The sequence below is a fragment of the Gobio gobio genome (assembly GCF_949357685.1).
Source record: "Gobio gobio genome assembly, chromosome: 2".
In the NCBI taxonomy this organism is placed as follows: domain Eukaryota; kingdom Metazoa; phylum Chordata; class Actinopteri; order Cypriniformes; family Gobionidae; genus Gobio; species Gobio gobio.
Window position 1 is genome coordinate 11,011,778 of NC_137098.1, and position 24,445 is coordinate 11,036,222.

Sequence of the window (24,445 nt, forward strand, 5' to 3'; positions counted from 1 at the left end):
TAAATAAAGTGGTCTCACTTTACAATAAGGACTCATTATTCAACATTAGGGTACGTTTACATGACAACGACGTACTAAAAATGGAAACGTTTTTGAAAAGTTTTGCGTACAGACTACAACTTGTCAAAGCAATCCCCGTTCACATGGATCCATGAAAACGTCTAAAACGCTGTATTATTCATGTCGGGCCTGTAGTTGGCGATGTAACTTTGTAAAGAAACACTACGAGCCTATAGACTGAACACGTAATACGCATGATGTCACCGTTCTCACAAATTCGCGTTTTAGTAGTTTACACAGAGACGATAACAGTATAGTTTTCAAAAACTTGCACTTTGAAACACGTTTTCAAAAGTTTGCGATTTCAGGCCCCCAAAACGGCATTGTCATGTAAATTAACAACCAAAACACATTTTACTAATATATATATATATATATTAGTGGTGGGCCGTTATCGGCGTTAACGTGAAACTCTTATCGGGCGATAAAAAAAATATCGGCGTTAATCTATTCTCAAAGTTGGGTTGGGAGCTGGGTCTATACTACGCAAGCTATGATGACTTTCACTTTCAGCCGAATTACACTGTAGGGGCGAGAGAACGAGTCTTCGAACCTGTGTGTATGCCTACTAGTGTTGTCAAAAATATCCATATTTCGATATGTATTGATACTGAAATATCTGAAACGATACGATACTCATTTTCTACAGTATCGATATCAGCTGCGCTCTCCTCTCCTCTCCGACCGATAGTGAGTTGACACGCACCCGCCTCCTCTCATTCAGTCCGGTTAACCCTCTGAACATGGCGAACGTGTGTTCTGCTGGATTTTTCCTCATGACAGCGTGTTAGTATTGGTGTGACCGGTCTGAATTTTGCGCTGGGTTGCACATAGCGTTAATTCTACTAATTCCAGCAGATTTCGCGCTCGCATCTGAAGCGCACACACACATACCGTAATAAAGCTGCCTCTGACATACAAGTGCAGAAATGAGCTCCTTTTTCCAGCTTATTAAAGGGTTAGTTCACCCAAAAATGAAAATTCTGTCATTAATTACTCACCCTCATGTCGTTCGACACCCATCAGACCTCCGATCAGATATTCGGAACACAAATGAAGATATTTTATTTGAAATCTGATGGCTGAGAAAGGCTTCAGATAGGCCTCCATTGGCATTCAGTACATTCACACTTCCAAGATCCATGAAAGGCACTTAAAACGTCGTTGCAAAGTCCATCTCACCACAGTGGCTCTACAATAATTTTACGATGCGACGACAATAGTTTTTGTGCGCAAAAAAAAAATCAAAATAACACCTTTATCCAACTTGTTCTCGTCTTCCGTGTGTGCCTCCACGACGCATGCGCGAGAATATGACGCAGATCCGGCGTTCGGACACATGACCCAGAAGCGATTTGTTTACAAGCAAAGGAAGACGCGCGTGTCTAAGCTGTTGAATTCTACATTGATCGTGCTTTAGGTCTCGGCGTAGTGCTCAAAATGGGGCTTAAGTGTGCATTTCATGGATTCCCGAACGCCGGCGCTACGTCATATTCTCGCGCATGCATCGTGGAGGCACACACGGAAGACAAGAAGAGGTTTAATAAAGTTGTTATTTTGATTTTTTTTTGCGCACAAAAACTATTGTCGGCGCATCGTAAAATTATTGTAGAGCCACTGTGGTGAGATGGACTTTGTAACGACGTTTTAAGTGCCTTTCATGGATCTTGGGAGTGTAAATGTACTGAATGCCAATGGAGGCCTATCTGAGGCCTTTCTCAGCCATCAGCTTTCAACTAAAATATCTTAATTTGTGTTCCGAATATGAACGGAGGTCTTACGAGTGTCGAACGACATAAGGGTGAGTAATTAATGACAGAATTTTCATTTTTGGGTGAACTAACCCTTTAATAGTCAAATACACTCAAAAATGTCTCAATGCCCATCTAGGTGAGTTTTAACGCAAACACAGTCGTAACCAGCTCCTCACAGGAACAGTGGGATCCATGCGTGCGTCAGGTCTTAAAGGGACAGAAGTTATTTATTATTCAAACTACAAAAAGACAAACGATCACTTATGAGCACACATATTCTGAATGCCTTCGGCAGAATTCAAATGAGCCATTTTAATCTAGATTAATTCCAAGATTACAGTGAGATTAATCTAGATTAAAAAATGTATCTATGCCCACCACAAATATATATAATAATAATCATAAAACTTTTGGCCAAATTCAGCAGCCCTAAAAATATGGTGAAACTGAAGCTTTAAAAAAAAAAAAAAAAAAAAAGCCCTTTTTTCAGGATTTTGCCATTCGATTTTTTCATAATTCATTCAGTCCAAGCCAATAATGTTTTGTACACAACCGATAAATCATCAATATTTTTTGGTCAATTTTCCTGGAAGAGAAACTGTGATTTAAATCACAAAAATAATAGGAGTAGAATTGCATGTAGATGACCTTAAAGCTACAAACCCCCATTTTTAATGAGGTTTCCAATAACAGTAATTCATTGTCTGGCCTCATAATCGTCCAATTGCGTAGCGCCGCCACCTTTCTCTCCCTGATTAAATCGTCATCTCATTCCACCGTTCTAATCCAGTTAACGGCTCCTCGTGGCTCCGAAGCAGATAAACCAGCGAACGCTGCAAACCCGTGACCCATAGCCTGGCACTACCAGAATGCAGCTGCTCCGACCCACATGCTTGCCTACAGACCTGTCAGATGTCCTCGTGATAAAGCAGAGCGGGGGTCCGTCTGAGGCCCCGCACCTTCACAGCAGAAGCCCAGTTCAGTTTTGCTCTTTGCTCTTTGAGGCAGAGTGCAGCTGACAAGGACACTTTAGAGATTGAATGCCTTCTTGCTGCTTACCTGAAGTGAAATAAATAGTAGACCTGAGTAGGAAGCACACACACATCAGCAGATGTCCCTGTGAGCGAGCTGCCCTAATGTGCAGCCTCCTCACAGCTAATTCAGCTTAGCTGCCTGGCTTTACCTCGGCTCAGGGCTGGACTGCTTCCTGCGAAATAATGTGATTTCAGCTATCTCAGCCACAGCCCAGTCATTCCCAGAAGGGCAGAGAGAGGGGAAAGCATGACTTGCTTCTTTCTCTTTGTCAGGCACACCATAAAAAACACCACAGACAGATGCATTTGTGAAAAGATGTATTTCTAAAAAACGTTTTCAACATAAAAGAATAGCACACAACTATAATGATAATGGCACAGAAAAACAATAATAGTTGGAATCAGTTTTAGAACTTCTTTTTCAGAATCCATTCTGCTTTAAGAGATTGAGCATTTAAAAATGACAGACAACAAAACAGCAGTGTGAGCTTTTTTGGACACCTTCTCGTCCGCTGGTGTGGATGCCAATATAGTCTAAATTACAGCATCATTACAGTTATCATTCTTTGTGTGAACGGGGCTTTAGTAGTTTTTAAAAAATTTGGAAATCAAGATTTTAGTTCATTAGGGATAGTTCTCACACACACACACACAGAATTAAAAAAAATTATATTTAAACAAAATAAGAAAAATGTGGACATCTTCATCCTGTTCAAAAGTTTTCACCCCCAGCTCTTAATGCATTGCGTTTCCTTCTGGAGCATCAGTGAATGTTTCAACCTTTTTTTTAGTAGTTGTGTTTGAGTCCCTCAATTGTCCTCAGTGTGAAAAGATGGAACTCAAAATCATACAGTCATTGCTGGAAATGGTTCAAATATGAAAAAGAGGCTGGAAAACTGAAGAATGTGCAGGACCTGGAGGATTTTTCTGAAGAACATTGGTCAGTTTAACTGCTCAGGACAAACAAGGGACTCGTGAACAACCATCACAAAACAAAAAAAAACAGCCGTGGGTCATCCAGGGAACGACACACAGCACTGAAAATCAATGGTTCAGAATTTTTTTATCAGGGTTATTTTAATAAATTCAGCTATTTTTTTGTCTTGTGGACTATATGTAAACATTTTTTATGTAAAATATCTTATTCAGGACAGTACTAAATAAAAAATAACATGCATTTTGTATGATCCCTCTTATTTAGTTAAAATTATTCAAATTTTCACAGATTCTGCAAGCGGTTCACATACTTTTTCGTGCCACTGTATATTAATCAGCAAATAATCTCTTTACAACAAAACAAGTGAAAAATAAGCAACCATCTAGGCATAATTATTATTATTAGTAGCGACATATTATTATTACATAGAGACGTAGCTAAATTTAGTGTAGGCTACAACAGTAGCCTAATATATTCTGTCAAATTCTTCACGTTAAACCAAACTTTTATTTTGACGGGTTGCTGTGAAGACCTTTGAGTGTCTGTGTTCATGATATGACAGACAGCTTTCTCTAATGAAACGGTAAATTCTCATGAAGTGATGGTTTATGCGTTCGTGTCCTCATATGGTGACACACGGCAGAGATTACAAAGACAGCGAGGGAGTGTCATGCGTGTGAGTGTGTGTGCGCGCGCCCGCACATCTGCTCCCGTCATCCACACAGGGAGGCAGAATTCGCAGGAGTAATATTTAAATAGTATTTAGCAGTTTACAGACGCTAGTATATATTCGGCTACAGTCTGGAGCACTGTGCTTAGATAAACAAGGAAGCGACTGAACGCAGCTGCGGGTACCGAATATACTCGGGAGTCGGTACTACCGGTACTACAGAAATGCTGGTATCATCACATTTTTTTACTTGGTACTGAAGTACCGGTACTTGTGACTAGGGGTGGTTAATCTGTCTGATTTCCCGATTCGATTCGATTACGATTATTGCAGTCCCGATTCGATTACAGTCGATTTTCGATTATTAACGATTCTCGATTAGCGATTATTAATTTTCCATTTCACAACAGTAAACGAAAATACACTACAAAGTGATTGCAGTATAAAAAAAAAGTCAGCTACTGAATTACTTAACTCTTTTATTGAGTAACAACAACTCAAAGCACTTATCGTGTAGTGTTGTGTAGTTACACAGAAATGAATACATCACATTGTGCTGTGACTCATCAAGTTGAACTAAACAATAACAAATAAATGAAAGGCTTATTTCCTTTAGGAAGTAGATCAGAACCAACATACTGTAGAAATTGGACAATTTTCTTCTAGAAAGACAACGTGTTCAGGTGGAGGAAGACTGCAGGTTGCAGTCGAAACATGTCAAGGTAAAGAAGAAGTTTTTTCTCCACCTAAACACCTTGTCTTTCTAGAAGAAAATTGTCCAATTTAATCATTAAGAAGACAAAATGAACATTTTTGAACAGCTTACTGTAGCTTCAGCTTATATACTGTACTGTAGAACACAGTGACAAAATGTCAAGAGTGTGCGTGATGGATGCAGTGCGCGCGTGGACCGCTCGAGCTCCTCTCGTTCGTTTCCTGACGTGAGAAAGACAAATGGGGAAAAAACGACAGAAGAAAAACGAGTTCGTGTCGGAGGAGTGTCGAGGCCCGTTCGGTTCCGTGAGCGGGAGCCGCGGGTCGGTGCAGCGGAGCGGCGGAGCGCGGGACTCGAGCCCGGGGAGATCAGACGGGCCTGTCCGGTTAACACATCCCGTTATCAGACATCTGTGCTGCTTTAGTGTGGCGTTGTGTGTGTTTCCAGCATCAGTCCGGCTGTGTGTGTGTGTGTGTGTGATCCGCTCATCGTGTCCTCAGGATCGCCTTTATTCCCGGGAATGTGCGCGTCGATGTGTGTCGCGCTTGCTCATCTGACGCGCTCATAAATCTGCGAATTGAAGGCGTTTATTCGGTGTTTGTGCGCGAATCTGAGCCGTGCTAACGCGCCAATGCTAATGTGCCTGAGCTCCAGAGGAGGCGAGGCGGGAGGATTTCTAGAGTGTTCCCTCAGAATCATCTCAGCATTAACGACAGATTTACATTCATCTAATGAACACACACACACACACACACACACACACATAAATAAAAAAATCAATTTTTGAAAATTTAATTATCGATTCATACTCGTCCATAACATACTCGCGATTAATCGATATTTGTTTTTTTTCACCACCCCTACTTGTGACATTCCTAGTAGACATGGTTTTACTGTCTGGTTGGTCCAATCTGAAATACTGCTAAACAGCGGACATACTGCTAACGCGTTTTCATTTCTTCTTCGCTGCTCTGAACAGTGGTTGCTTGTGGCAAGACAGCACAACTTCCTGTGTTTGCAATGCACTCTGAGCAGCGAAGAAGAACCGTGCAGTGGTTAGGCAAAGCTAGCGGTCATAATAACTAGGTCCTGTTTAAGAAAATGGTTTCGGATCGGTACATGGGTTCAAGTACTCACCGATACCGATGCCAGAATTTGTTGTGGTATCTGTGATAATTCCGATACTAGTATCGGAATCGGAACAACTCTACTCTTTACTACTAGTTACAGCACGAAATAAACATAAATGAACATCAAAAGGTATTTTGAAAGATACAGTCCTACTTGAAAATTAAATCCTATCTCGTTTCAACAGACGTCAATAAAACAGTGTGTGGGCTATAAACAAAACATTTACTTCAAGAAAGCTATTTAAATGTCCATAAACTCAATCAGCTAGAAAGAAATGACCCTAGAGAAGATCATTTTACTAAATATATATGCACATATTCATTATATGTTTACTTAACCTGTCAGAGAGGTCTTTAATATTTCATATATTTTTGAATAAATCTGTCATGAAAACAAGTCATTACAGTTTATATTTCACCAACAAGCTGGAGTAGAAACAATTCTGTTTTTAAAAAAGTTGATATGAAAACTTCCTTATATGAAACTTAAATGTTTCAACAACTCAGTTTGAGCTATTTGAGTGTTGATTATTAAATACGTTAGATTCATTAATTTATTATTTATTTTGGGCGGTTTTCGGGCTAAGCGCATTCAGAATTTTTTGATTCGGCCCAGAATTTAAATTTCAGTGCATCCCTAATATTTTTACTGTTACTATTCTATAAACACAGAGAGGAGTCAAAAATAAACCATCAGCAAGGCATGAATAGAAAGTAAAACATCATGCTGTACTTTCTATTTATGTCTCTCTTGAGTCGATGTAAAAATAATCAGTTTTTAGAAACTGATAGAGCACATCCTTTAAAACTGATAGAGCACATCATTTAAAACAAAACACTGAACGTCAAATGTCACAGATCTTCCTCTTCCTGTTAGTATGTCGTGACCTTTTTATTGCGTGGCCTCAATAGAATGTTTTTTAAATATTTTAACACTTTTTCCTTTACAAAAAAAAAGCTACAACAAATAACTTATCATCTGAAACGCAGCTTTGATGTAACCCCATGACAGCTATACATTCTCACTCACCCTTTAGCGGTGATATGGTCATTTGTTTATCATTTTTAATTTTAATTTACATGTTCTAAAGTCTTTTTCTCCCAAACGAATCAGTCACACAATTTTAAAGGTCCCATGGCATGGATTTTTTATTTTATTTTATAATGTATTCTGAGGAGTCCTTATATTGTTAGTATGATTTTTACATCATAAAATGTCATAATTTAGCATTTTTTCTATACTGCTGTTTGCCCTCTGGCTGAATGCCCTGTTTCAAGGAGCGTGTCTGCTGTGAGACTTCAGTAAAACCGCCCACTGTTGTGATTGGCTGACATCTTTGCATTTGAAATGAGTATTAGATCTTGTAGCGGAGGGGGTGTGGTTTAACGAGGTTTACGAGCCTGCCAGAGAGACGGATGGACCTGAGTTCACTTATCATCAGTTCTCTCAGCACGTCTCAGTTCAGTGAACTGTTGCAGTTACTACTTCAGGTTATTTGTTTATTTCTAGTCGGAGGAACTGTCACTCATGTCAGAAAGTTAGTAACTTTAGTAAATGATGGATCAGCGCTGACTCGAGAAGCGAACCGTTTAGAACGATTCAGTCCGATTTGGTGAACTGGTTTGACCGGTTCACTAAAAAGAACCAGTTCAAAAGAACGATTCGTTCGCAAACCGGACATTACTAGTGGACCAGAGACTGAGAGATTGCTAACAAAGTTATATTGTAACTACTGAGTTGTGAGAGCGCTGTCAGCGCGAGTTTATTTTGTTTGTATGTGAGAGTTCTGAATAAAAACAAGTCCCAGTCACGCTGAGTCCGTCTTCCTCATTATTCTACCAACTTTGTAACACATGTAATGTACCATTACAGCTGTCGAGACGATTACAGCTGTATTGTGGGGATAGCTGGCTAGCCTTAGCCGGATACGCTCACGCTTACTCCCCTTCTGCTTAATCTCGCATTTGGTGCCTCCGCTGTGGGCCAGATGCAGTACTGGGGGTCGGTGATGTTGAAGGCCGACCGGTCAGTGCAGCCCGAGCTTCGGCGTGCATGAGGTTTATCTCTAAAGATGTGGCTCTGTCGATGTTGAGCGGTAACTCACGACTGTATGCACAATTTAGAACAGATAGACGCAACGAGGACAGACAAAAACACTGACTCACAAGATAGAAAACACTGTTCTGTCGGGAGAGAGAAGCCGCAGCACGAATAACAAAGTTCTGTGTGAACTTGAATAATTAGCTACACATCAGAAATCACAGATCAGAAGGAACTGAAAAAAGACTTCTGTTTTCATTTGTACATCCAAACACTGAGAAACTGCCAGTATTCACTCGTTCACAAGCCATGATCTCTCGAGGACAAACAAATATGTCGCTCGCATGGGTGTGCCAAATTCTCTGGGCGGAGGAAAGGGAGGTAAACGTTCCTGTTATGACGTCATAACAGGAGAATTCAAGATCAGCTCGTCTGAGCTGTCATTTTCTCAAAGGCAGAGAAAGACAGCCAGAACTCGGTTTACACCCATCAACATTTCTAGCCACTTGGGGACAATATTCAGGCTAGGGGAACTCATATTAATGTTGAAAAACCTCATAAAATGAAAATGTCATGCCATGGGACCTTTAACAAACCTCATCTGTGTTAGTGAGCTAGATTATTGACAACAACATTTAAATCGTCACAGAAAACCAATGCATGATACAAAAACAAATATTTATGATCAATGAACATAACCTTGTGAAAAAGTACAATTTAGCATATTTTTATTACAGGTATAATATACAGTACTAAAGTGCAAACTGAATGAAATGTTTGTGTAAATAAATGAATAGTATTATAGTTTAAATATATATATTAAATGTTGGTTCGGTTTCACAGACAGGGCTTAGATTAAGCCAGGATTAGTTCAATTAGGACATTTAAGTAGCTTTTAAAAACATGCCTTAGAAAAAAAATATTACTGGTGTGCATATCTTGAGACAAAACAATGGCACTGACATATGTTAAGATATGTCAGTGCAAGTTGTTTTCAGTTGAAACAGTTTAAACATGCATTTTAGTCTGGAGCTAGCTATAGCCTGGTTTTTTGACCTACTTAAGTAGGACCTAAGTACATCTTTATATGTAAGTACATAATTATTTTATTGTCTTGTGAAATATGGTTGAAGTGTACTGCCGAAAGTACAGAAAAGCATTTATAGTACACTAAAATATACTTGAAATATTATTTATATTAGAACTTGTATGTCATGTATTTAAGTATATTTGTAATTACAGATTTTGTGATGAAGTTGCAATTTAGTATTTAAAATATATTAACTTTAAATGCAACTTCACTAACTCTACAGTTAAAATTATTATGCAAATACTTCACGTGCTTTAGTATGAGTCGACAAAGATTATTAAAGCATAGTGATTTAAAATGTAAAACTTTTATTTTGACATTATTACCAATTATAATATTTTTATTGTATTTAAGTCTCTTTAAGTACACTTTGTAACAGCGCAGCAAATAGGATTTACTTTCAGTGTCACTTTAAAATGAAAATTAATTAGCGGAAATGTGTATATAAGGGCGAGGTCTATTTCACCTGAGAGTTGAAAGAAAGGACACGTCAGTATCGTTTGTTGGTCTGCATAAGCGAGGAGTTAATTGAGTTAAAGGGGCACTTCAGCGATGGGAAGATGAATGTGTATTTAAACTGGGTCATTTATGTAGTAGAAATGTGAAATTATTTTGGAATTTGGTGCCTTCTAGACTGAGAAAAGACAGAAAATGTATTTGTCTCATGTGGATGAAAGACAACAACTCCCAGAATGCACTTGCTTCACTGCCCTACGAGGCCACTCCCTACAGGCCCCCACCGTCGTTTTGCTCATCATAATAATACAATAATTTCGTTCAGTTAGAGAATAAACACTACAATTAAAAACTGAACATGTCTTTTCAATAAAGTGTGAGTGAGCCGAACGAAAGTCAGGCACAGACGCAGCAGGAGTCAGATTTCATTCATCACGAGAGCGAAGAGCTGAGGTAAGCGCGGCAGTCATTCACGGCGCGTGTCCAGTCTGGCATGTTTTCAGATTGCATATGGAAGCTTAACTTTCATAGGAATTCATTGAAAAGTTGAAACACTCACTTAGCTCCACACCGCTCCGCTCCGTTATGAATGCCCGATCCGAGCGGCCGTGTGCATTTACATTCTGTGAGTGAGATCCCACCCCTGTGGACAGTTTGAAAACATGCGGAACAGCTCCATCTAGTGGCTGTAGTCTCTAGCCTCTGGCCAAAATATCTCAGATGGCGCATCCTCTGAGGATTTTTTTCCAGACATAAAATGCATAATTCTCTCATCTCAGGGGGACATGAGAGGGGAAAGTACCGTAATTTGAATAATTTGAATATACTACCAGGTTACTACTGATACAAAGCTTAATGCTAAATCGCTGAAGTAACCCTTTAATTCAGAGAAGTATTTGGTTACTGTGGAAAGAAGGCCGCTTGTTCATCTCATGCTGTACGACGCGGAGTCTGTGACTTCTGATGCGACGCACTTCTAAGATCGGCTGTTAAAGGGTAACTTCAGTGATTTAGCATTAAAGGGATAGTTCACCCAAAAATTTAAATTCTGTCATCCTTTACTCACCCTCAAGTTGTTCCAAACCTGTATGAGTTTCTTTGTTCTGCTGAACACAAGAGAAGATATTTTGAAGAATGTTTGTAACAAATCAGATAGAGCAACCATTGACTACCATAGTATTTTTTTCCCTACTATGGTAGGTAGTCAATGGTTGCTCTATCTACTTGGTTACAAACATTCTTCGAGATATCTTCTTTTGTGTTCAGCAGCGTGTTGAAGCAAGTATGAAGTAAGTAAACTCAAAATGTTCAAGCTACGCACGAATAGCGCAATTTATTTGCGCAAGTCACGTCTGGTGTGACACAAAAGTTGTAAACACAACAGTGTTTTTCTTACATGAGGAGGTTTGGCGTCACGGCATTTGTTTCCAGGTAGATAGTTAAAGAATGTGACACACGTTTCCCGAACATCCTGTAGAATTCAACCAATCAGATGACGGCTTCGAAAATCATGAAGTGTTTCCAGTTAAGTGTGCCAAATGCATCAGACGTTCAGCCAGTGGTCTGTGGGCGTGAAGTCTGACGCTGAGACTAGGCCCCCTTTGAGTTCCACAGCATGACAAAAAAATACTTTGGAACTAAATGGCGACCCACATGTGGGTTTGGTTACCCACATCTTCAAAATAGTTCACAGGACAAAGAAACTCATACAGGTTTAGTTTTAATTTTTGGGTGCACTATCCCTTTAAGACTCTAGCTCTCTCACAGCCGGGCCATCATCCTTAATGTTGAACCCTGAGATAAGACAAACATGTTCATAGTGACGTTATTTAGGAGGATCATTAACATTTATAATATCAAGAGGTGCAAATGAATGACTAATCCTACAACTCATGCAACCAGTCATTTGTAAACAATGAGCATGTGATATTCAAAGACTTTCAAATACCCTGAACTCTGCGTGTCTGGCCCGAGTGTTCCACAGCGCGAGTCTGATAAGGATCATTACGGAGACGAGACCTCGTCTCGCCAGAAAATTACAGTTGGGTGAGCGAGTATCACTGTGTCTGCGTTACCTGATTAAGTCTCCGTGCAGCTGCAGGTAAAGACCCTGTACGTCTCTCTGAGCACAGAGCTCCTCAGCGGTGGTGTTGGTGGAGCAGAGCACCAGCTTCAGGTCTGGCTGCGGGGTGGTGGAGGTCTGGGGGCCCGATGGTGGAGGCTGAGGCTCCGAGGCCCCGTAGAGACACACGCAGCCTCGCTGAGCGTCGCCCTTCAGCCAGTCCCGCTCGCGCGAGCCGAACCGCGTCTTCCGGTTCACGCAGCCTCGACTGCCATTCCTCTTCATGTTACGCTGTGGAAAAGAGTCTAGATTAGATGCTGCTTGTGTTTGTGAAATTATGCCCTTCTAGAAATAAGGCCAAATAAAGTGTTTCAGAGGCCAAATCAGTCATAGGAAATCATGCCCTGGTAACCACAAGTTGGTGGCTTTCGGGACTCCACCCTGTACCACTGTTTGAGAGACATCAGGTTTTGTTTTCAGTTGCAGAGCACAACGGCGATCCAAATATTTACCCAGGGCACAAACGCCCTGGAGAGATGTACGAGTCGAGACCATTTCGGAGACACCATGCCATTAGTCAGCCTGGTGAAATCATTTTCTGATGATTCTCTGTCCTGCTTAATTAAGTGACCACTGGCATCAGCAGCGCAGCACTGGCAAAACAACACTCAACCGTTCATTGGAAGACAAAACTAAATAAAAAGGTTTGGAACTACCGGTTAAATAATAATAATAATAATAATAATAATAAAGGAGACAAAATGTTGTTTATTTTTATTGATTTACTACTACTAATAATAATAATAATAATAAATTATTTTTTGTTTAATAATTTTTTTTATTTATTTGTTATAATAATGATGATTGTTATTATTATTATTATTATTGTGGAACATAATAACAACAATCATTTTTATTGATTTATTTGTCTTGATTATTATAATTAATAATTATTATATTATTATTATTATTTAACCGGTTGTTCTAGACCTATATGACTTTCTTCTGTCGAACACAATAATATTATTATTATTAATAATAATTAATAATACATGTAATCCTCTTTTATTATTATTATTATTATTATTATTATTATTATTATTATTATTATTATTATTATTATTATTGTTTTATTGATTTATTTAATAAATAATAATAAAAACGTGATTATTATTATTATTATTATTGTGAAACAATATTTTTACTGAATTATCTGTATTGATAATAATAATAATTATTATTATTATTATTATTATTATATTATTATTATTATTATTATTATTATTATTGTTATTATTATTTAACGGTTGTTCTAGACCTGTATGACTTTCTTCTGTCGAACATTTATAAGAATAATAAGAAATTGTTTATTTTGATTTATTTATTTGTAATGATTATTATAATACATTTATATTATTATTATTATTATTATTATTATTATTATTATTATTATTATTATTATTATTATTATTATTATTATTATTTTTATTTTTTATTTAACCAGTTGTTCCAAACCTGTGAAGTTTGTTTATTTATTTTTATTGATTTATGTGTAATTATAATTTGTATTTATTTATTTAAGAAGAAGAAGAATCACATTTATTGTATAATCTAGTACAATCAATTTTAGAACACTAGTTCTGTCTAAATATCATTAGATCACAAATGACTCATTACTAACTTTTCACATGCTCTACCAAATAGGCAGCTGTTATGACATATTTCTACGATTTATGATCTTTTTATGCCTTTTGTGTATTTTTGTTTACCCATTTGAATACCCATTAGATCATTGCAAAACCTCTAATGTCTGATCAGATTTGACCAATTTCTCATGCATAAAGTCTTCGGTGTATATGTTGATTACTCATTTAAGTAATGCAGTAATAATAATGAGCATAATCTAATCTAAAGACCATAAGATCATAGCTGACTCCATCAATCATATTTCAAATCAAATGCGTCACTGTTATTACCTGTCTCTAGCATCTGCTCTCATCTGTAAAGTTAGGTTTATTATACTTACTCTATGTCATTATCATTATATTATTATTATCTATATCACATGACATTTATGAATAATGACAAATGGGAGCATCACATTGGATCCTAATGCTGTGAATAATAAAAATGCATTTTTCAAATAGATAAGAGTAGATAAGACAGCATGACTATAAGAATGCAGTGGTCTAATAATAGGCAAAAGCATTGTAAACTCAGCATGGTAACTCTGTGGAGGAAGCAACAAAATCTTATTTTTGTTCTGATTATCTATTACAATGCCAGAATATAATGACAGGCATATTTCCTGTAGGCGTATTATGTGAGGTGCGTTATGAAGATAATGGCAGTGACATTATCACGTCAGTCACACACAGAGGTGGTGCTCAAACAGCACGCGTAACATCATTCATAGTCAGCTAAATGAAGTGTAATGGAACAGAATGCGAGGGTTTCGAGATATGGCAAGCTGTTTTCATAATTATTTAATTAAAATATATGTTTTAGTACTTCATTTATCGTCACTGCTAAGTAATCCAATCATAGGTGTAAATCACGGGGGGCCCCTTGAGAAATGTTATGTTTATTGTCCCCCCCAACTGTTAGATGAAATTTACGCCCATGAATCCAATAGTGATTCATATCTTTTTCCAGGCGATTTCAAGCGATCAGCTCTCTTTTTTTTTAAGATGTGACGGTGCAGAGCTTTGATTTAACCCCAAAATCAAATTGATATTTTTTTGTCCAACACTGTTTTTAAAAAAAATTCTCTCCACAGTTATTATTAGTTTTCATTCTATTAAACTATACGCCTATACAAAATGAATGAAAAACAACTGCAACAAGTAGTATATGCTGAGTTTCAGTTCACGGAAAGGAAACCAAGATGGCAGAAAGCGGCATCGACAAAACAACATATAAAAGGTAAACCATAGAGTTTTGAATTATGTCTTACTCTTATCTGCTTATCTGTATGACCAGAATCATAAGCTATGACAAAAATATATTTTGTCCACTCACCTAGTTGAATATATTTATATATTCAACTAGGTGAGTGGATAATTGCAATTACAAATTACAAAAAGTAATTATTGAAAAAAAAATCTTAATTTTATAAAATATAAGCATGTTAATAAAAAGGTACAAATTACTTTGTGTTCTTATAAAATACATTTATGAAAAACAATTTATATTATTAGATTTATATGTATATATGAATGTAAATAATTATATATAGGCCTACACAAACAATATAAAATTAAAAGATTTTTATTGTAAATGTAATGTGCAGGTTTTTAATGGGGCAACAAATATATCGTTGCTGCCCGATGCCAAAACGGTTACTTTTCAGGAAGTGAAAAAAACACCGTATTTCAAAAGCAGTTGAATGTAGCGTTGTCATACTTGGTACGGCATCTTTACATGTAACCATATTCTTGCCAGTGTAATGATATAATCCACATTTGACCAAAATTGAGTTTAAATGGACATACGTGCATATTTTACAGTAACGGTGGTCGATACGCGTTCTTCCGATCATTAATTAGAATGGCCAAGTCGTGTTTCATATTGACAGAGGAATACGTGCTGGACATTCTCAGCCTCTGGCAAGCGGTGATAGCAGTATGAGTGAGGCATGTTCTAGTGACAATCATGACCGTAGCATTACAGGCTATAATTTGATCAGTTTGACTAAGAAAAAAAAAGTTTGAATCTTATCAATGAGACCGAGTTTATTTACATACTAGCAAGCAAACTAATCTGTGAAGAACTAGATTAGAACTAAACTGTGGAGAGCTTCAATGTCGTACTTTCGGCTATCCAGCGCTGAGCTTCGATGAAACTTCACGAGACCGGCGAGACCGGCGAGATGCTTCCACAGGGCGGGGAGATACGCGGCGTGATTGACAGCTTTGACACCAAATGGATATACTTGAAAATCAGATGACATGATTTCACAACTTTTCATTGGCCATTTAGATATGTGAAGCATACTGTATACGGAAATGAACCTGGACATTCAATCCGTCGAAAAATCTCAAAATCTGCAAAATGGACATACGTGGTTTTCATCGGACAGCGACGATATGATAGATATGAGAGAACAAGACAGGCTTTTAATAATCTTTCAGTACACAAAACTATGATAATAAATGCTTCAAAACGGAGCGGCACAAACCGCTTATGCGCATCCCGTGTGCAGAATGATGCTCTTAAAGCAACATGGAGTCAGAGTGCGCAGCACTGCGTAAGTGCGCATTGTAAAGTTCACGGCACAAAAGTGTTGAATGTTGAATGCACAAATCCTAGTCTATAATGTATATCTGTCCAACAGTTTACTGAACATTTGTTTCTTCACAGTTTTAAATTCCAGTTATTGTGCGTGTGATGCTAATTAATAGTCCTTGTGTTGTCACCCGGTACGGTAGCGAGTACAACATCGTTCAGAAACAGCTGGATAAACTCCTTTATCTACATATCAAGTATTATAATGGGAATATATAATCTTGAAGAGAGTTTTACCTTGCTGTTGACTGTTGTAACCGGACGCGACGTGCAGTTTGAATGCTGAACGGAGAATGATTGACAGCTGCCGCGGAGGGAAGACGAGTTTCCGTGAACTTTAACTTAACGATGTAAATATTCTTCTGTCCCTCACATTCAGCTATGGAATGGCTTCAGATCACTTTGTACCACCAAATCATAATATAAGAATGGTTGTTGAAGACGATACATATTTCTGATGATTATTTAATTATCACAACAGGCCAAATCTGAGCAAGTGACTATCTGCCTGTCTGAGTTTTGCCGACAGACAGAGGCGGCACGAAATTTGACGGAGGCGCCGTAAGTATTTTAAGTATTTTAAGTTGTTTCCGCTGTTATAAGGGGGGAAAAAATGCAAGTGATCGCGCAGGCGCCTCACACGCACACATACACAGCATATAAGTTCTAGACTAGCATTGCTAACTTGACATCACAGCCTTTTCATTATCAAAATAAACTACACATATAAAAAGGTACACAGTTAAATTTAAATAGTCCGTAGTAGAATCTACACCGCCTCACTGTGGTGTTACGCCATGCACAATTTTGTGCATGTGAAAGATGTTTTATGTCGATACTGGAACGCAAGTGAAGTACAAAGCCTGGTTTACATAAGAAATAATAGTTTAGCATTCAAATACATTGCGAATATGGAAACCTCTTGATTTGTGTTGAATGAGAAAGGTAGGCTACGTGAGTCCAACGCCAGTTTCTGTTTCAGTTTTGCTTTAAATTATTTCGTTTTGGCTTGACGTTTATATAGCTACTTAAATGTCTGTCGAATGAGCAGTTTGGATAGCCAAATTTCAGCAGTTTGGCGGTTTGACACGCGATCCGAATCATGATTCGACTCACTGATTCATAACGCTTCGAAGCTTCATGAGGCCGTGTTTTGAAATCGTCATCACTATATAAGTCGTTATTTAGGGTTTTTTTTGCGCACAAAAACTATTCTCGCTGATTCATAAAGCTATTGTAGAACCACTGTAGTGAGATGGACTTTGTAACGACGTCTTTAGTACCTTTTAAGGGTCTTGAGAGTGAACCGTGCATTGTGCCAATGGAGGCCTTTCAGAACCATCAGATTTCAACTAAAATATCTTCATTTGTGTTCCGAAGACGAACGGAGGTCTTACGGGTATCGAACGACATGAGGGTAAGTAATTAATGACAGAATTTTCATTTTTGGGTGAACTAACCCTTTAAGCCCTTGTATAGCGATCCCTACGCTCCAAATAGCAATTAAACATCTAAAAGTATCTTTATTTGTATGTTTTCATATACACACATACACAGAATTACAGTACTTCAAAATATCTGTATTGGCGAGTATTCACGCAAACATTATCTGTAAAAACATCTGACGTGTAACATTATAAAACATCCGTGCGGTACAGTAGATCTTAGGCTGTCTGTTTCAGTAATGTTAATCAAACTAGTGTGGTATCATGGGGGGGGGGAATTGAATATATTTAGTTATATAGTTGAAAATATTTTTTTTCTATAGATATTTGGTGTTGACTTGGTGTGTCGAATTTGGTGTTATTACCAAGGATTTCATGGTATGGTTGCTAGGTGATTTTGTTTTGGAAGCTACAGACAACTTGAAATCGATTTTTCTCAAATGTATCTGACTATCGACTTCAAACAGGTGTAGCTCAGTCATTTTTTTGTCTGATTCAAACAAATCATCATACATCATTTTGAAGGTTTTTTTAATAGAGAATGTGAAAATTTGTAACCAAATTTTTGAAAATGTGTTCATTGCAACTTTTTTTGCCAGCACGGGTCACATATTATTTGTAATAACAGTTAATTTTTAAATAGCCAATCCTAAAAGTGCATATTCAGTACATTTATGCAGACTTCTTTCTCAAAAGGGCATTAATGAAAGGCTAGATATGCCCCTTTGGTCACAGGTTTGAATCAAAATCTTCACCGTATGAATTCACTGAATCAGTCAGACATATAGTTTTAAGGAATACATGTTAAAACAGCTTGCCATACTCAATACGCGTTTAGGTTTAGTAGAACTAGACTACTTTTCAGTTGATATGTCAACGCAATGGTCAGGGAGCGATTTGCAGAAAAACAGACCAAACTCCTCCATCTGACGCAGGTGTATATAGACCGAAATAGTAGCAATCACAAAAAGCGCCCTGTAGAGTAAACGCCCCCTAACAGGTTACAAGCGTTACACCGAAACTATTCTGATACAGCCAATAAAACATCATCAAGTGAGAAACAATCTCTTTAAATCGAGATTGCATTACTAATCCACACCATCTATTATCACAGGCAGTCCCGCGAAACCTAGTGAACCGCCTACATAGAGAGCAATATTGGGCATCGTAGGCGCGTTAGGAGCCCGCTCAGCTCGCAGACGCGGAACGCGCCTATGATGCCCAAATATGCTTCCTATGCAGGGAGCTCGCTAGGTTTTGAGACACAGCGGCGTGTGAAAGTGTTATACAGATAATTGCTGATGCAGTTCACGGATTCACGCGTACTTTGGCCCTGCTTGCTTAACAGCAACACCGCGACCTAAACGGAGCTGGATCAGGTACCTTTAAAACGCGTATTCCTGTTCCTGCTCGGGCTGTCGGTGCGGTGGCTCGGTCAGATGCCGCTTCATGCAGCACCGGGTTCAGCGCTGCTCCGCTGCCCGCCCGGCCATCCTCCACATCAGCTGCATTTCTGCGCTCCGTGTCGGCACTCTGGAGCGACCGCGCTGTGCTTTTCTCGTCCTTCATTTCGCCTACATTTGACGTCTTTCAGCACATAAATCCAGATGTAGAAAAGCAACTGGCGAGTGATAAATTCCAGTACAGGAGGCGGTAGAAAAAGCCCATCCTGATTTGATGAGACGCCATAGTGGGACTGAAGCTCAGGCTGTCAAATAAACCCAATCAATAAACATAAGGGGGGCGGAGCTACTTATTATTCATAGACACCGCCCAATCCTGTACTTCCGGTACTGAATTATTCATGAGCATACTTAAAACTAAAACTGGTGATTTTGAATGGATCGTATTACAGGGGTCGATTAGCCACAGATTATTATCAGTCACATTTCATTCAGAATTCAGCACAGGTTGAACAGTTGAAAATGAGGAAAAACTATGCTTGTGCTCAATCATTCCTCAAGTAGGGTTTACGTTTGAGTCCCTTGGGGTCAGATAGACCCCAAACTTTTACAGAGCGATTGCATAAGGAAATATACATTTTTTACATGGAAAACTATATATATATTTTTTATTTACTTCTCAACTATACATTTATGCTGTGTTTTTGTGGATATTTGGTAGTTTTTTACCTATTTACTGCACAAATACTTTACTATGTCATAAATTGGCTCATTAAAAAATATTTTTTTATGAAAAAAAAATTACTTGAATGATGATCTTAATTAAATATAAATCGTTTTTTGACATTGCTCTATGTGTTAGGGATAGAATACCGCCATCTGTAGGTTTGTGGAAAAACTTTAGGAATTATAGTTAAAGAGAAAGAGAGTGCAATGACCACATTATCCAATAGAGGTCCATAGGGAAGGTATGCAAAAGTTAAGCTGCCTTTCATCTTTCTTTTATTTGCCCTTTTCCCTCTCTTTCTCATGATTGTTCCATGTTGCATTTGTGCTCTAGTATTTGTCCTTCATTTATGTATGGAATTTTTTCAGATTTATGCCAGTTTTGTTGATTTTATTTGCCAGTTTCTATAAAAATGCTCTCTGTTGCAGTCACACACGTGTGTGTGTGTGTGTGTGTGTGTGTGTGTGTGTGTGTGTGTGTGTGTGTGTGTGTGTGTGTGTGTGTGTGTGTGTGTGTGTGTGTGTGTGTGTGTGTGTGTGTGTGTGTGTGTGTGTGTGTGTGTGTGTGTGTGTGTGTGTGTGTGTGTGTGTGTGTGTGTGTGTGTGTGTGTGTGTGTGGAGACAGAAAGTTCGTTCCACTTTGTGTTTATGCTCTAGGACCAGATCTTGATATAAATGTAGACATTTTCAGATTTATACTGGATTTAGTTGATTTTCTTTTACAAACAAAGTGAAAAAAAAAGCATTTTTTACATTTTCCCATTCATTGCCAAAATCTAAAAAATGCCCCAGACACCTGTGTTTGTGTGTGTGTGTGTGTGTGTGTGTGTGTGTGTGTGAGTGAACATGCTTGTTCCATATTGCATTTGTGCTCTAGTATTAGTCCTTCATTTATGTATGAAAATCTTTCAGATTTATGCCAGTTTTGTTGATTTTATTTGCCAATTTAAATAAAAATACTCTCTGTTGCAGTCACACACGTGTGTGTGTGTGTGTGTGTGTGTGTGTGTGTGTGTGTGTGTGTGTGTGTGTGTGTGTGTGTGTACGTGTGTGTGTATGAGATAGAAAGTTCGTTCTACTTTGTGTTTATGCTCTAGGACCAGAGCTTGATATAAATGTAGACATTTTCAGATTTATACTGGATTTAGTTTTTTTTTTTTTTTGACAAAAAAAGTCTTTGTACATGTTTAGATAGATTATTTAGGGAAAGTCACAGAGTCTCATGGCCCTGAGATGAAGGGAACACTTTTTAAAAATGGAGGAAAAGTCCAGTGGGGTCAGCTGGACCCCAAGGGCCGATCAAGGGTTAAGTCATCACTCGGTATCCATTTTGTTCCCATTGTAAGTTTCTTGATAAACATAAAAATGACACTTCCTTCAAGATGATCTACAGTGAGTGGAGTCACACACACTCTTATCGAGAATCGCTGAACTCTGCCACCCATACTGGAATGATTAGCTCTTGTGCAATGTGTTTTGTGCAAGTTAAACTTTAAACTGAACATACATTTTGTAGCACGCTATAAATCAGTCATATTGAGATACATTTTGACGTGGTGGTAAATAGTTGGTTCACATAAGACAAGGAAGAAGTGAGGACTGGATGCTTACCAGGAGTTTGATGATAAATGACTGGGTTGAGGAATTGTTAAACTATGGGTGTTTCTTCAACTGTAAGCACTCTCAGGATTGCCGTCTATTGAAAGTCACCAATTTCAGCTTTTCTTTTTGTTATATGAAGGTCACATTAAACCTGTTGTGTGAACTTTATTTTTTAAATGTTTATGTGTAGCTAGATTTTTGTTTGACCCTTTTCCTTAACCCAGACTTTTAATCTTAAAATCCATAGATTGTGACTTTTGTGACTCATTTGTAAGGTGATTTCCACCACAACCAACAATTTTGCCATTAATTACGTTTTATCAAAGGTTTAGAGTACCCGGAGAGCTTGAGATGACATGCGACATGTAGCCGGGAAAGAAACAATGTAAGGTAAATGTAAGCAAAACTTTTTTTATTGTGCATGATTTCCAATCAAGCTGTAATTTTGTTGTCCAGATGTTGGACAAGACATATGGCAAGCCATTTAGACTTTTAATCATTCGCTGGATATGAATTTGTGATCAACAATTCAATTTCCACTAGTAAAAATGTTCATTCTTGATATCAACAATGACGTCATCACTCGCAGAAATACAAATTCTTGATATCAAGAATTACATTTAAATGATAAAAATAATTCTTGATATCTGTAATTGTATTTAGTTAAAGGCACAATATGTAAGATTTTTGGATTGATTTATCAAAAAAACACTATTGTTATATATTTTGTTGACTTGTGTACTTACATTATCCCAAATGTTTCCAAGAATGTTTAATTCCAGAGAAATAAGCAATTTTAACCAGGACACGGACCATGTCCGTGGGTCGCCTATCAATGACATCATACCTGTCGCGTTACTCTCGATTTCTGTGGAAACCATGGAAACATCAAAGACACTTTAATAGGCTATATTATGTGTTTTATTAGGCAGGTGAACAACTGTTTGGATACATTCATCGACAGAAAACTAATCATTGTTATATAGCTCAGCACAGTTAGTCTTATTGTTTATTGTCTTATTTTTCTTGATTTACCACGAGTACCATGTTTTACTATGCCTAATAGAGTGCCGAAGTTATGACGTCACTTTGTAGGCCAAAACGCGGAAGTGAGTTAGCATTTTAGCCCTTCCGCTTCCCTCGCCCTAAAGTCTATTGGTTTTTTGAATGGGTTTTTGCTAAATCGCCTGAAATAAGGTCTGTGGTTAACAAAGCCTCTAAATATTTTCACGTTTTGATCTATGACATAAAACACATTAGTTAAAACCTGCTTGTGATTTTTTTAAACTTTATTGTGTCTTAAAAACGGTGGTTGCTAACAAGTTGCTAAAAGGGACTACATCCTTTGGCGGGGACTTTAGACGTCATCGTGACAAACAGGCAATCTCTCACTAGCCCGCGTTTCAGCCTTATGAAGAACTTATGTGGCGTGAATAAATCGCGCTATTCGCGCAAAGTTGGATGCTTGAACATTTGGAGTTTACTCTCTTCACATGTTCGTCTTGTTGAGAAATGGCTGACATGGGCTGTGTTTACACGTCTTTTTGTGTTAAAATCTACTGTTAATGTGTGACAAAACGTAGTTTTAAGACTTTTTCAGTCGATAATGTAGTTGTTTAAAGCTCAAATCTGTGGTTTATTTATAAGAGAGTGCCTATTTTAAAGGAACTGTATGTAAGAAATGTATTTCAATTAATCATAAAATGGCCCTGATATGTCACTAGACATTAAGAAATCATGTTAATTTCAAATACTTATATCACTGACAACAGTTGTCCGGCCAAGATATTGTCATTTTAAAAGTGAAGTTGCAGCCCTCAACTGATGTTGATGTTGACATGTTGTGTCATGCCTGAAGCGCCACCCTCCACCTATCTACCAATCACGAAGTCAGTAGTGTTTCTGCATTCGGGTTGCCAGCTCTGCTCTAGTTAACACAGCTGCAGCTACAAACTTTTTGGATAAACAATGTCTAACTTTACGAAACCTAAACGACCTCGTTATGAATCAGAAAAACGTTGTGACAGTGTCCGAAATAAAACCAGGATTTGTATAAGAGATGCCTTTGAAAGATGGAGACGGCTGAAAACGGAGAATAATTTGAAGACTGATGCCAACGTTGCTAATTTTCTCCTGGACAGGTAAGGTTCATCTATGTTTGGCTAACTTGTACTTAATGTAAATGGACATTTCAAATATTCATGACAGTCGAACAAAGTTATGCATGTTCGTGCAAAGTAACGTTAGGTTAGCGCAGATGGAGGAGGTGGGTCATTGAATTGAAAAGGTAACGTTAAGGAATTGTTTGGTAAATAAAAACGGCGAGTCGTCATTGCTAACATTAGTAATGCATTATCAGAGCCCTTTTCTCTGTCATTATGCTGGGACGCTGAGGAAAACAACATTAGCACGCCTATTATGGCAATGTGAAAACGTATTTGAGACAGTAGCCTAACGTTACCTCGGTAAAAATTATTCCTCATTCGTTTTTCGCATATATAGTGGACAAAACATGCTGTAAGTTGACCTGTATGACCATTGCTAATGTTATTTAGCTTTGCTGTAATTTTACTATAATATACTATAGTATTTTTTCATGTGGGAATGTACTGTCACACGAGCGTTCATATTTACGATTATATTTGGCTAATCGCCATTAGTAAATGTTTGCCATTCATAATTACTTCATAAAACATCGCTCTTGAAGCATAAACATAATTAACAGAAAGAAAAAAAACTTACTGTGTACGACTCGTCACTTGCCATTGAAAGCTCCGTGTAGCAGCCGTTCCTGCTGCATCCTGCAGCCTAGCTGGCAGCCTCGAGTCAGGGGGAGGGGGAGAGGGGATACACCGCTCTACAGTAATTTGAAAGTGATTGCAGTACCAGTTTTGGCCACAGTCCTACATACAGCTCCTTTAACATTTTATCTGGTGTTTTCGGAGTTGTGAGCTCCAGTGAGTCAGCGGCGGTCAGCGCTTGTTTACACGGCGAGAGTAGACTTTCCTCGGCTAGTCCTTCTTACGTCTGCCG

The 24,445-nt window shown here is 38.0% G+C and overlaps 1 protein-coding gene across 1 annotated transcript in view; it reads right to left on the reverse strand.

Annotated features, from left to right (window-relative positions):
• phlpp2 (PH domain and leucine rich repeat protein phosphatase 2) overlaps window positions 1–19,379 on the reverse strand; it is a 106,216-nt gene extending 86,837 nt beyond the window's left edge. Inside the window, exons 1-2 of the mRNA XM_079841232.1 lie at window positions 19,065–19,379; window positions 11,963–12,240 (exon numbers count right to left, since the gene is read on the reverse strand). Of these exons, the coding sequence (XP_079697358.1) occupies window positions 11,963–12,240; window positions 19,065–19,250 (464 nt within the window). The 5' untranslated portion in view covers window positions 19,251–19,379. The remainder of the gene's footprint in view (window positions 1–11,962; window positions 12,241–19,064) is intronic.
• Window positions 19,380–24,445: the final 5,066 nt, after the last annotated feature.